Source organism: Myxocyprinus asiaticus, chromosome 46 (assembly GCF_019703515.2).
Source record: "Myxocyprinus asiaticus isolate MX2 ecotype Aquarium Trade chromosome 46, UBuf_Myxa_2, whole genome shotgun sequence".
Taxonomy (NCBI): domain Eukaryota; kingdom Metazoa; phylum Chordata; class Actinopteri; order Cypriniformes; family Catostomidae; genus Myxocyprinus; species Myxocyprinus asiaticus.
This window is the reverse complement of record NC_059389.1, coordinates 20,667,388-20,679,974: the sequence shown is the minus strand read 5'-3', so window position 1 is coordinate 20,679,974 and position 12,587 is coordinate 20,667,388. Positions and strand designations below refer to the sequence as shown.

Here is a 12,587-nt window from a genome sequence, read left to right as displayed (position 1 = left end):
TTTGCTTTCCTTTTTGCGACATGTCTTTCCTGTGCTTTAGCAGAGTAAAAACCAGGGATATGCGCTCATCCTCCATAGCACAATTACTACAATGCTTACCTCTCACGCCATCACCAACTGACATATTTGTTATGTACATTCAAGCACCACAATGGAAAAAGAAACCGTAAACGACTGTCCCGGATCGACATGAAATGGCACGCTTTCATAATGAGAACTGTTTGGCTCGATGGTGGAAAAGCCGCTTATGTTTTTTTTTAAGCGATTCAATCCCTTTTGGGTGAAAACAGGCCAAAATCTTTCACTATAAATCTTGACATCAGCAGTCTTCTTGGCGATCATGATTTCAAGCTCAATTACACTTCCTATAGCACCATCTAGCTCTCTGCACATGCATCAAGCACTAGGAAGTTTAAGATCAGATTAGATTAGATCGCTTATGGAGATATACATATAACCACTAGAGTCTTATAGATTACTTTTATGCTGCCTTTATGTGTTTTTTTTTTTTTTTTTTTTTTGGAGCCATAAAGTTTTGGTCACCATTCACTTGCATTGTATTCACTTGCAAGTCAATGTCTTTTAAAACAAAACAGTATTCATGTGGACATGGCCTGAGAGTGGATAAGCCAGTTTCTGGCAATGTACTCACAAATGGGTTGGCAAAATTTGCTTTCATCACTTTCATTGTTTTTACAATTACTAAGTGAAAAAAGGGACTATGAGGCATTTTGCTTTCAGAGAGATGCTCTGGTGACTTTTGTTAGTGAGACTCAGAGAACTGTCATCAAACATTTAATAGGCCAGCAGTCCCTGAAGACTTCAAGGACGTCTGTTTGTAGTCTATCTTGTTGCCATGTAACCTTTATCACAATGACCAGTCTGAGTTAGTATATAAGATATTGTGAAGTATGCATGAGTGCTTCTCCTGTAGTTTATGGTTAGACATAAGCTATTATTTGATGTCTGTGCCTCTTTACAGTAATTTAGAATATGAGCACGCACATTGTAAGTCATTGCAGACTGTGGCTGTAACTGATAGTGTTGTCGTGGTGATGGGATTTGAACTGCTGATTGTGTACATGATGAATATGCAAGCACAGCTAATGAGGCTAATGGAGCAGAAAATTAGCTGTATTATTAGAGGTTATGTACTGTTTAATACAATTTAAAAAAAAAGAAAAAAAAAATGGACCAAAGGAAAAACACCAAAAACTCTTTCACTGAATATTCCAAGCCCATACCTGCATCCCATATACTGTATACCTGCATCCTATATATACCTGCTTCCCTGGCTGACTGATAAACAACTGAGACGAGACAGGAAGTGTGAGCTACCTGCCACATCAAAGGCTAGTGTGTGTATTGAAGTATCTTGCAAAGGTAAAAATAGACTACTGGGCATGAAAAGTTATAGGGGATTTTTTTTTAACACCAGTCCAACTTGTAATTTACAGAGTATTTGTTTAAAACCTAGGTGACAAAGACTAAGAATATCTACTACTTATTGGTTTAATTAGCTATTTGTAATGTGAATTGGTATGTATCTGGGGGAAAAAACAGAATATAACGCATGTAAATTTACATAGAGTATCATAATGATAACAATTGTTTTTCAAATGTAAAGTATTTATTCAAAATGGTAGTATATGCTGTACTGCCTTTAATTTATGCTGAAATAATCAAATAAATCATAGTATTATTTTTTTTAAAGGGATAGTTCACCCAAAAATGAAAATTCTCTCATCATTTACTCACCCTCATGTCATCCAAGATGTTTATGACTTTCTTTCTTCTGCTGAAAACAAATGGAGATTTTTAGGAGAATATCTCAGCTCTGTAGGTCCATACAATGTAAGTGAATGGTGGCCAGAACTTTGAAGCTCAAAAAAGCATATAAAGGCCGCATAAAAGTTATCCACACGACTCCAGCGACTCAGTGGGTGAGAACAGATCAATATTTAAGTCCTTTATTACCAAAATCTCCATTTTCACTTTCACATTCTTCTTTTGTTTTTTGGTGATTCGCAGTCATCGTGCATATCACCGCCTACTGGTTGTGGCTGGTCAAATGTGGAGATTTATAGACAAAAGGACTTAAATATTTATCTGCTTCTCACCCACACCTATCGAATCGCTTCAGACGACATGGATTTAACCACTGGAGTCGTGTGGATTACTTTTATGCTGCCTTTATATGCTTTTTTGAGCTTCAAAGTTCTGGCCACAATTCACTTGCATTGTATGGACCTACAGAGCTGAGATATTCTTCTAAAAATCTTTGTTTGTGTTCTGCAGAAAAAAGTAAGTCATACACATCTGGGATGGCATGAGGGTGAGTAAATAATTAGAGAATTTTCATTTTTGAGTGAACTATCCATTTAACAGTAATTTTGACAATATTTTTGTTGTCATAAATATAATTTTACAATGCAAAAAAATAAAAAAATAAAAATAAAAATAAAAATCGTATTGGTCCAAAATAATAGACTTTTCTTTTACTTTAAGTTAAATAAAATATTGAAATGTGACCTAGACATATTTTGTGTGAGATTCACACTAATAATTATGGGGAAGATAATATTTCAAATATGTCAGTATATAAACAAACTTAAACTTAAGTGACCTTAGGGACATAAGAACGGTTTGAAAATTTAGGGGGGACATACCATTGCAGGAGTCTTTGAAAAGTAACAATTATCTCCCCAAAAAATGGGGAACGGAGATATAGACCTACATTTTTAAAAAGCTCTCATTAATGTCCACTATGGCACTGGAATTATAGAGACAATTTCCAAACACATGAATAAACAATAATTTTTAATGCTGTATATCTGTTACAAAACACACTACAAACACATTAAATAGACAAATCCTTCTAAATATAATGTAAATAAAGAAGCAAACATTAGCTCTGCTTTAATGCATGCCCTTATAACCTGGAAGAGTAAAATGGAGACGCTTCACCCATCATAGCTGACAGGATGCTGTCCTCTAGTGGTCAAACTGAAAACTGCAGTGTTGAAACTTTGCCCCTTGTCTACATAGATTAAATATATGGTTAGAGGCCCTCTTATCCTTAAATGTGTGATGGGTTGTCTTTGAGGCAGCATAGTGGAACAGTTCTCAGTGAGGTATTTAGAGGTTGCATTTAAAGGTGACCCTAAAACACATGATGTTCGTTACACGGCTACCCATGATGATTATTAAAACCAGCTGTTGCTTGCAGGAAGAAGGGTTAGCTCCATTTGATAGAGAGAAAACTAAAGGCACTGTGAGCAAGGGTGAGGGCTTGTGTGCGTGTGTTTATTGGGAGGATGTTTGGAAAATTATCAAAAATCTTTTCTTAGAAGTTTGTATGTCATGGTTTTATCACAAACATTGTGTTGAAATCTCTTATTTATTTATTCCTACTATAATTCAAAATTTGTTTTGTAGATAATTTCAGGCTCAAGTGTGCTGTTTTGTTTGTTTGTTTGTTTGTTTAAATAAACATTATACTTAAAGTAATATATCAGGTTCAATACAAGTTAAGCTTAATCGACAGCATTTGTGGCATAATGTTGATTACCACAAAAATTAATCTCTTTTTCTTTAAAAACAGCGCAAATCAAGGTTACAATGAGGCACTTACAATGAAAGTGATGGGGCCAATTTTTTACTGTAACCCAGATTTTTGCTTTTTAAAGAAAAGTAGGGACAAGTCAAAATACAGTTTTGTGGATTTACTCACCCTCATGCCATATCAGATGTGTTTGACTTTCTTTCTACTGCTGAACACAAACTAAGATTTTTATATGAATATCTCAGCTCTGTAGGTCCTTACAATGCCAGTGAATGGTGGCCAGAAATTTGAAGCTCCAAAAAGCACAGGGAGGCAGCATAAAAGTAATCCGTACGACTCCAGTGGTTAAACACATGTCTTCAGAAGCAATATGATAGGTGTGGGTGAGAACCAGATCAATATTTAAGTCCTTTTTTACTATAAATTTTCCTCCCTGCCCAATAGGTGGCGATATGCACAAAGAATGTGAATTGCCAAAACAAAATAAGAGTGTGGACTTAAAAGTGAAAGTGGCCATTTATTGTAAAAAGGACTTAAATACTGGTCTGTTTTTAACCCACACCTATCAAATCGCTTCTGAAGACATGGATTTAACCACTGGAGTCATATGGATGTGCTGTTTGGAATTTCAAAATTCTGGCCATCATTCACTTGCATTTTATGGACCTACAGAGCTGAGATATTCTTTTAAAAATCTTCAAATGTGTTCAGCAGAAGAAAGAAAGTCATACACATCCTGGATGGCATGAGGGTGAGTAAATGATGAGAATTTTCAAAAATAAAACGTAAAAAAAAAAATTAATACGACTGATGTCTTTTGCTCTTCACTTTCCGCCCTCTCTGTAGTCCCCTTATTAATACAAATTGCAAAAAAAAAAAAAGAAAAAAGAAAAAAAAAAAGTGATTATAACTTAGACCAAACATGCAATAATATCTACTGGTATAATGATATCTTCAGTGATATATTGAAGTTTTATAGAGCATAACTTGGAATTACCACACCTAAGCTTGTGAATTTGCTTTTTAATACAGAACTGTATTTGTCTTTGGATTGGCTGACCCAGATACATCAAAGACTTTGCTCCATCATGTGTATGCCTAAAACTGCCCCTTTTATCTGACTTTGTATGTTGAATCAACTTACAAATCATTTTCATCATTTTCAGTTTTCATAAACCCGTATACCACACCTAATGTCACAATTCTTACACAGATTGGAAAGTCAAACACACACATGCCTTTGTTTTATACCAAAATGTGTTGAATTTCAATGCAATTTGCTTATCAGACTGGCATTTAATTTTCATAGCGTTGGGTTGCTTAGATTAGACTGTTGTGGCTTGTGAGTTTCAATAGAAACTGTTTGCCTTCAAAAGTGGGACAACCCTCTCTTACTGGTGGGCGTGTTCAAACAGTCCTCCTCTCCGCCCACAGTTCTGCTCTGTTTAAAAGGTCAAGAGCGCTTCACATGTGTCAGAAAGAAACGCCGGGCTGAGAGTAGAGAAACTGAGTTTGCTTGTTAGAGAGTCTCAGCTATCACGTTTGAAGACGAATTTAATGCAGCATATAGAACATTCTCACTAACCTGTCTGAATAGACTTACCGGTGAATTCCTCCACTAGAGAACACATATAAAAAGGTAAGCTTTTTAGGTATTGCCCGATTTTTGGGTAAGATTTAGGCATAGTTTACCCACAAAAATGTAAATTATGTCGTCATTTACTCAGGTTGTTTGAAGTCACCCTCCTTTTGACTTTCTTCTTTCATGAAATTCTGTCTAATAAATCCTTTTGTGTTTCATGGAAGAATGAAAGTCATATGTATTTTGAACAAGTGAGGGTGAGTAAATGATGACAGAATTTTTTATTTTTGGGTGAATTACCAATTAACTGAATGGACAGTGAATGGGAAGTCCTTGTGCAGACTAATAATTGCCAAATCTTCCAATTTTGCAGAGTTTCAAACCTGACTCCAATCTGAATTCCCATGTGGGTGGTCGAGAAGATCAGAGTGTCGGTGGAAAGAACCAACCTACCACTTCCCATATCGGAATACAGCTTCAAAATCGGAGACATAATGTTTGGAGACAAGTCGTCCATTGACAAAGCCAAGAAAATCTTGCTATGTCCCAACATCATTACCCCAGATACTATCCCAGAATTCTGCATTCCCCCGAAAATCTCAACACCGCTGGAGGGCAAGAGTTCGGAGCAGCTGAGGCCAACTCCGTGCATCCGGGTGTCTCCGTGCGAGAAGGGCAGTCCGAAACGAGAGGTTGCTGCATGGGAGCTACCCAACAACCATATAATCCAGGTGGAAAGTGTAGACGATGGGCCATATGACAATGGCTGTAGTGATGAAGAAAACACCAATGCTGATCCTCAAAGCCAGGCTGCCCTTTCCCTGCCCCACCTGGCCAAAGCTCAAACCAGTTACGGCTTTTGCACCTTGCTGGAAAGTCCCCACACAAGGAGAAAAGAGTCCCTTTTCCACAACGACCCTAATTCCATTGGAATCCCCTTGGTTCTTCCCCGGAGCAGGTCCAGCACATGTTCCAGATCTTTGGCCACCACCCCAGGCTTGCCCTCTTCCCCATCCCCTTCTTCCTTTAGCCTGAATACTCTGACCTCCAGACTTTCTCCGAAAGGTTTCACCCTGCACCGACAAGGAACTCTGGACAGTGACACTACTTCCTCAGCCGAATCTTCTCCTTTCAGTTCTCCTTTGCTGAACAGATGCCCAGCAAAACCTTCTCTCCTTAAAGCACTTAGCCATGAAAAACTACTCTACCGCAACCTCCGGAAAGCTGCTGTGTCCAGGAACAATTCCTTATCAACGGATGAGAGTAGTTCTACGGACAACAGCCCCAACATCATGAGAAGAGCATCTGAGGGGCTTGTAGAACCTCTCCCCTATGGTTTTGGCTTGGCACCTCCTGCTATCTTCCCCATGGACTTGGTTCTGCACCGGGAGAGGGTAATGAAGGAGAATCTGGTTCCTGTAGGCAGGGACGGAACCTTGCGGCTGTCGGCAGAATACTGCCCTGAGAACCAGAGACTACGTGTACGGCTCATTAGTGCGGAAGGCCTGTACGCTTTGTCCGTGGACCCTAAAAGCATTAACTGCAGCATTAGCCTGTCTCTCATGCCCGGAAAAGTCCAGAAACAGCGGAGCACAGTGATCAGGAAGAGCCGCAATCCAATCTTCAACGAGGACTTTTTCTTTGACGGTATAACGGAGGATGATCTTTGCCAGAGGTCACTCCGATTCAAAGTCGTTAACAAGATGTCCACCATGAAAAGAGACTATACCTTGGGCAACTGTGATCTTCCTCTTGCTAGCATTGTCACCTTATAAATCAATCCAAATGGTCTTTCGTAATTTATTGTGTGAGTGTGTTATTATATAAAGTGCTATTTATTTTCAAATTAGTTTATCTGCCAAAGACTTCATTTCTATTAAATGGCAAAAAAAAGATATCTGTCTTGTGGTCTTTTGTTCTTAAAAGAATACCTGAAATGATGCTCCCTTTAAAGTAATCACTTATACATGATGAGAACAGCTGTGACTATGAATGAAAAGACCTGCAGTCTTGCAAGGTTCCTCATTTCCATAATGGGCTTCATTTTTCCTTGTTTCATATTGCACAGATCGACTCGTTTACAGCTGTACTGTGAGTGCAAGCACTCTTTTACACATAATTACACATGAAGATTTTTAAATACAACATATAATGTAAATGTTTCCCCAAACATAATGCAAAGCATATTTGAAATCGTGGAAGAAAACACTTTAAACAACTGCTATGGTGGCAGATGAAAATATACCTGTTTAGTCAACTGATGCAGCCATTTTAATTACTACTTTTGGCAAAGCATACATCATCTTTATATACCAGATATAAATTAATTTTCTATGAAATGAAAATAGGAGTTTTGTGGCTTGTAGTCCCTGACTATTAACTTTGAAGCCATCTATATGCTAATGTTCTCCACAAACTTTACAAAATTGACTTTTAGCAGATATACGCACTGAAAATGTTATTGTTCTTTTACTGGAAAACAGACCAAAAATATTGATGACTCATCTTGCACTACACAGATTTTACTCCAATCAAATGCTCTATAGAATGAGAATGTCCCACCCCCTAAAACCCCCTACAACTGACTAGCACTGGTTGCGACAAAACTTAAGCATATTGGTTATTTTAAAAAAAAAAAAGGGACGAGGCCTTCAATATTTCCCACCAAAACTAATAGAAATAGAAATAGGCCGGTTTTCAGATTAACATTTGTATTGGTTGCTCCTCAAGCATGGCATATAATAAAGCAAAACATTCATGTACAGAGTCAACCATTACCCCCCTTAACCATTATCCCCCCATTATTTCCCTTCCCCCCATTACCCCCCTTAATCATTATCCCCCCATTATTTCCCTTCCCCCCTCCCAAACCCCATAAATAAAAAATAAAAATAATAATAATTAAAAATAAATAAATAAATTATATATATATATATATATATATATATATATATATATATATATATATATATATATATATATATATACACAATTATAATAATAAACATACACATTTAAGTCCCTCTCCACTGCCCCTCCCTGAGAGCCCTCCAAAAATGCCAAATAGCTGCCCCACTTTTTATCAAACAACTCCCGGTTGCCTAGCCTTCTATACGACACCTCCTCAAATGCCGCCACCCTGCCCATCTCTGTGCACCACTCCTGAAATGAGGACGCTCCAGCCGAGTTCCATCCCCTAAGGATGACCTGTCTGCTGATCATAACACTAGCTAGGACCCAATTTTTTAATGTACTTATCCCCTATATTAATGACTGCCCCATCGCCTAAAATTCAGAGTCTAGGGCAAAATGAAATTTGAGTGCCCAATACGTCACACATAAAACTCTGAACCCTCAACCAAAATTCTTGAATTAGGCCGGTTTTCATAGAAGCTCATTCTGCTAAAGAGAAGGCCTGTGATTGGGGTCTGAAACTAAGGTACCTACAGCTGGCTATATGTTGTGCTTCCTCAGAGCTAAACTTAAAAAGAGTGCTGGGTGATATAAGACGTCAGTATTCCTAAATGGCTGGGCTTACCATTCACTGATCCTTCTTTAGAGGAGGTAAATAATAACAAGCCTACCTCATTATCGGTAGACCACTGATTGAAAAAGAAGTCACCTTCTCTTATTTCCTCTAAGCCTGTTGTTTCCTGCTGACCTTTGCAGGGATTATAAATATGCAGGGTAACTTGAGACGTAGATGGCCATTCACATTAAAACATCTATTTATTTATTTATATTTTTCAAACAGGTTTGCTGACTAGACCAAGGCTTGCCAACTAGGCAAGCATTTAACGTGAGTAGAAGGAAGGTTCCGATTTTCCACTGATCTAAAACCAGTCAATCCCAATTACTGACCTGGGCCCGTATTCACAAAAAATCTTAAGGCCAAAAGTAGCACCTAACGTAGAAATTTAGGAGCAACTTTTAAAAATTAGGGCCGTGTCACTCTTCATCTAAGAGTAATTCATGAAACATTTTAATGCTAAAAGTAGCTCCTAAACCCACGACAGCATAGAAGTCCTCCTGAGGACTTCTAAGTCCCTAAGAGTGACTTACAAACGATCCGAAGCATGCTGCTTGCGTCAATCCACATTAAAAACTATATATTAAAATATTATTATGACAATGACCTTTTAAAAAGGTATCGCATGAATCACATGAATCGATGTATTTGAATAATATAACATTATAATATTATAAATATTACAAATATTATAATGTTGACATTGACCTTTAAAAAAGGTACTGCCTGAATCACGAGGGTGTTTTTATTATTGTAAACTTAGTTAGAGATGCAGTTACCTCTCCCAACAACTGAAACTAAGGTTTTAAAAACTCTGCGCTCTCTGGCAACAGGCAAAATGAAACTGTTTAATGTGGATGAATTGGGAATTTCTGTTATCCGTCAGTAGAATCATCTATCAAACTATACAGTATATGCCCTCTCCAGACTGCATATCGTCTGACAATTTATAGTGTATTTTTTTCCTGTGAATGCGCACTCATTGCAGAGAAAAAAGGGGGCATTCACGGGGAATCATGGCAATCGTGGGGGCTACCCGGTGTTTTATTTAAATATTCAGACAGTCCCTTTTAATAGCTTTCTAATGGTGGATAGAGATGCCTTGATCCCACCACACAAGAAAATAATTATTGGCTGTAGTGAAAGTCGTAGGAATTCAAACGAGTGCAGTCGAACAATATCATATGAATTAGCCAAATTTAGAAAAGTTGTAGGAATCCTGACGATTTCACTGTGAGAGTGTGTTGAGCAGTCACAGAAAACAGTTAAGAGATTGCAATAACTGCAACAACCGGATGCATCAAATTCACCCTACATCCGTTATTATATAAAGCGCTCTTCTTGTGCAAAATGCGAATAAAACACTTTGATCACACAACAGCCTAAAGCACATGGGGTTTTCATGTGCTTCACTGGCAGAACTGTCACATTTATGCATGTATGAGGAGTGCAGTAATACTGAACTTCAAAACAAAACAGCGTACAGCCTGCTCTGGGTTACTATGACCACTCTTATTCATAATATGTATATGTATTGTATACATAAAGAGCACACAAATCCATAACCATCAGTATATTCATAAAATGTATAACAGATGGTCATTGGATGACTGTTTGCATCAAGTGATGATAAGAGTCATGGTTTATACATAAATCAATAAATCACAAGTGTGACTAATGTGGGTTGTCCAAATCACAATAGAGAGGCAAAGATATAAGTGACCAAATGATTTTAGATATGAAATATGCATTTTTAATGTTTACTGAATTATGAACTAGATTTGTACATTCTCTAAAGAAAATCTGAGTGGTGTTGCTAGGACTTTGGTAGGTGGTTACTAGGGTGTTGTTAGCTCAAGAAATGACACCCTGAATTGTGATTCGTGACTGACTGTGATAACTGCACAAGTCCTCTATAGAGACATGGTACTCATACTTTATTCACGTTATTCTAATAGGTCCAGTCTAACTGTAGAAGAAAGAGAGAGAGAGAGAGAGAGAGAGAGAGAGAGACCTAATGGTTGCCAGGCAACTCGTTTCAGCATGGTTAGGCCTAGTCTTGCCATGTTGAGCTCTGCACAGTTAGACACTGTCAACAGCCATCACTGCTATTCGTTCAGGCTTCCAGATGAATTAACTGTTCTTTGCTGTTCCTGCTGTAGAACAGAGAACATTTTGTAATAATTTGTCAGTAATATTTTTATTATCTACTCACATCAAATTAAATTAATCATTTCATTTATGAGCAGCCAGCCTGGCTGGGCTCATCTGCTTTGGCATCAATCAAACAATAAATGAAACTGTTCAGCTCTTCATTCTAGAAAATAACTGACCTATCAGAAACAGTGACAGACAAAAACATCGGTGTGACCACATTATTTGCTAAATACACCCACAAAATTAGCTGTTTGTTGCTTAAATCTGTTGCTTTTAATCTTTGTTTCTTTAGTCAGTGTAATCTCTTTGGCTCTACTTACTGTAAAAAAATTTTTTAAGGTAACCCAAAAAGGTTTTTCATACGGTAACATCTAAACTAACTGGTATTATGAAGCCCCTTTTATTATTTACAGTAAATTAATATGTTATTTTATTTTTATTTCCTTTTTCATTTTATGATCTTCAAATATACTTTTACATGTCTTTATTTTTTTCTTTCTCTTAATTATATGAAGCACTTGAATTACCCTTGTATATGAAATGTGCTGTATAAATAAACTCACCTTACCTATTTAAATTAAAAATATTATTTAAAAGCAGGACTGTATCAACCTGACTAAATTAGGTTACACCAATGAAAGTATTTTTATGGGTCAGATCATGTAGAAATAGATCCTTACAGGCATAGTTAACCCAAAAAAGAATATTCTCTCATCATTTACTCATCCCTATGCCATCCCAGATGTGTATGACTTTCTTTCTTCTGCTGAACACAAATTAAGATTTTTAAAAGAATATTCCAACTTTATTTGTCCATACAATGCAAGTGAATGGTGGCCAGAACTTTGAAGCTCCAAAAAACATATAAAGGCAGCATAAAAGTAATCCATATAACTCCAGTGGTTAAATCCATGTCTTCAGAAGTGATATGATAAGTCCTTAAGTTCTTTTATTACTATAAATCTCCACTTTCACTTTCACATCATTCTTTTGATTTTGGCGATTCACATTCTTTGTGCATATCACCACCTACTGGGCAGGGAGGAGAATTTATAGTAAAAAATAAATATAGATCTGTTTCTCACCCACACATATCATATTGCTTCTGAAGATATGTTTTTAGACACTTGAGTCTTATGGATTACTTTTATGCTGCCTGTATGTGCTTTTTGAAACTTCAAAGATCTGGCCACTATTCACCTGCAGAACTGAAATATTGTTTTAAAAATCTTAGTTTGTGTTCAACAGAAGAAAGAAAGTTATACACATCTGGGATGGCATAGGGATGAGTAAATGATGCGAAGATTTGAATTTTGGGTGGACTATTCCTTTAAATGAATAGTCACCAAAAAATGAAAATACACAAAAGAACAAAAGGATACATTTGAATAAATATCCTGGTCTGTCTCTCCAATACAATGGCAGTACATAGTGATTCACTTTCAAGCTTCAAAATGGGTGTAAAATTATAATAAAAGTAGTCCATGCGACTACTCCAAGTGTTCTGAAAACATACGATAGGTTTTGGTGAGAAACAACACACAATTTAAGTCATTTTCCAGTGAACATCTTGGCATCCGTTGCTCATTCATTAGCACTACAAGAGAAGCTTGTTCACAGTGGTTTGCATGTTGAGAGTAAGAGGTTATTTCACTCAAAAAGGAAAATTGTGTCATAATTTACTCACCCCACGTTGCTCCAAACACATAAGACTTTATTTCTACGGAACACAAAATGAGATGTTATGCAGAATG

The 12,587-nt window shown here is 37.0% G+C and overlaps 1 protein-coding gene across 1 annotated transcript; it reads left to right on the top strand.

Moving 5' to 3' along the window:
* Positions 1-5,064: 5,064 nt before the first annotated feature.
* c2cd4a (C2 calcium dependent domain containing 4A) lies at positions 5,065-7,007 on the top strand. The gene is made up of 2 exons (XM_051690121.1): positions 5,065-5,204; positions 5,521-7,007. Exon 2 carries the CDS (start codon positions 5,552-5,554, stop codon positions 6,920-6,922), a length of 1,371 nt encoding a protein of 456 aa, XP_051546081.1. The 5' UTR covers positions 5,065-5,204; positions 5,521-5,551; the 3' UTR covers positions 6,923-7,007.
* Positions 7,008-12,587: the final 5,580 nt, after the last annotated feature.

Coding starts and splice junctions, on each gene's coding strand:
- c2cd4a (XM_051690121.1), top strand. CDS start 5,552: ATGTGGGTGGTCGAGAAGATCAGAGTGTCGGTGGAAAGAACCAACCTA.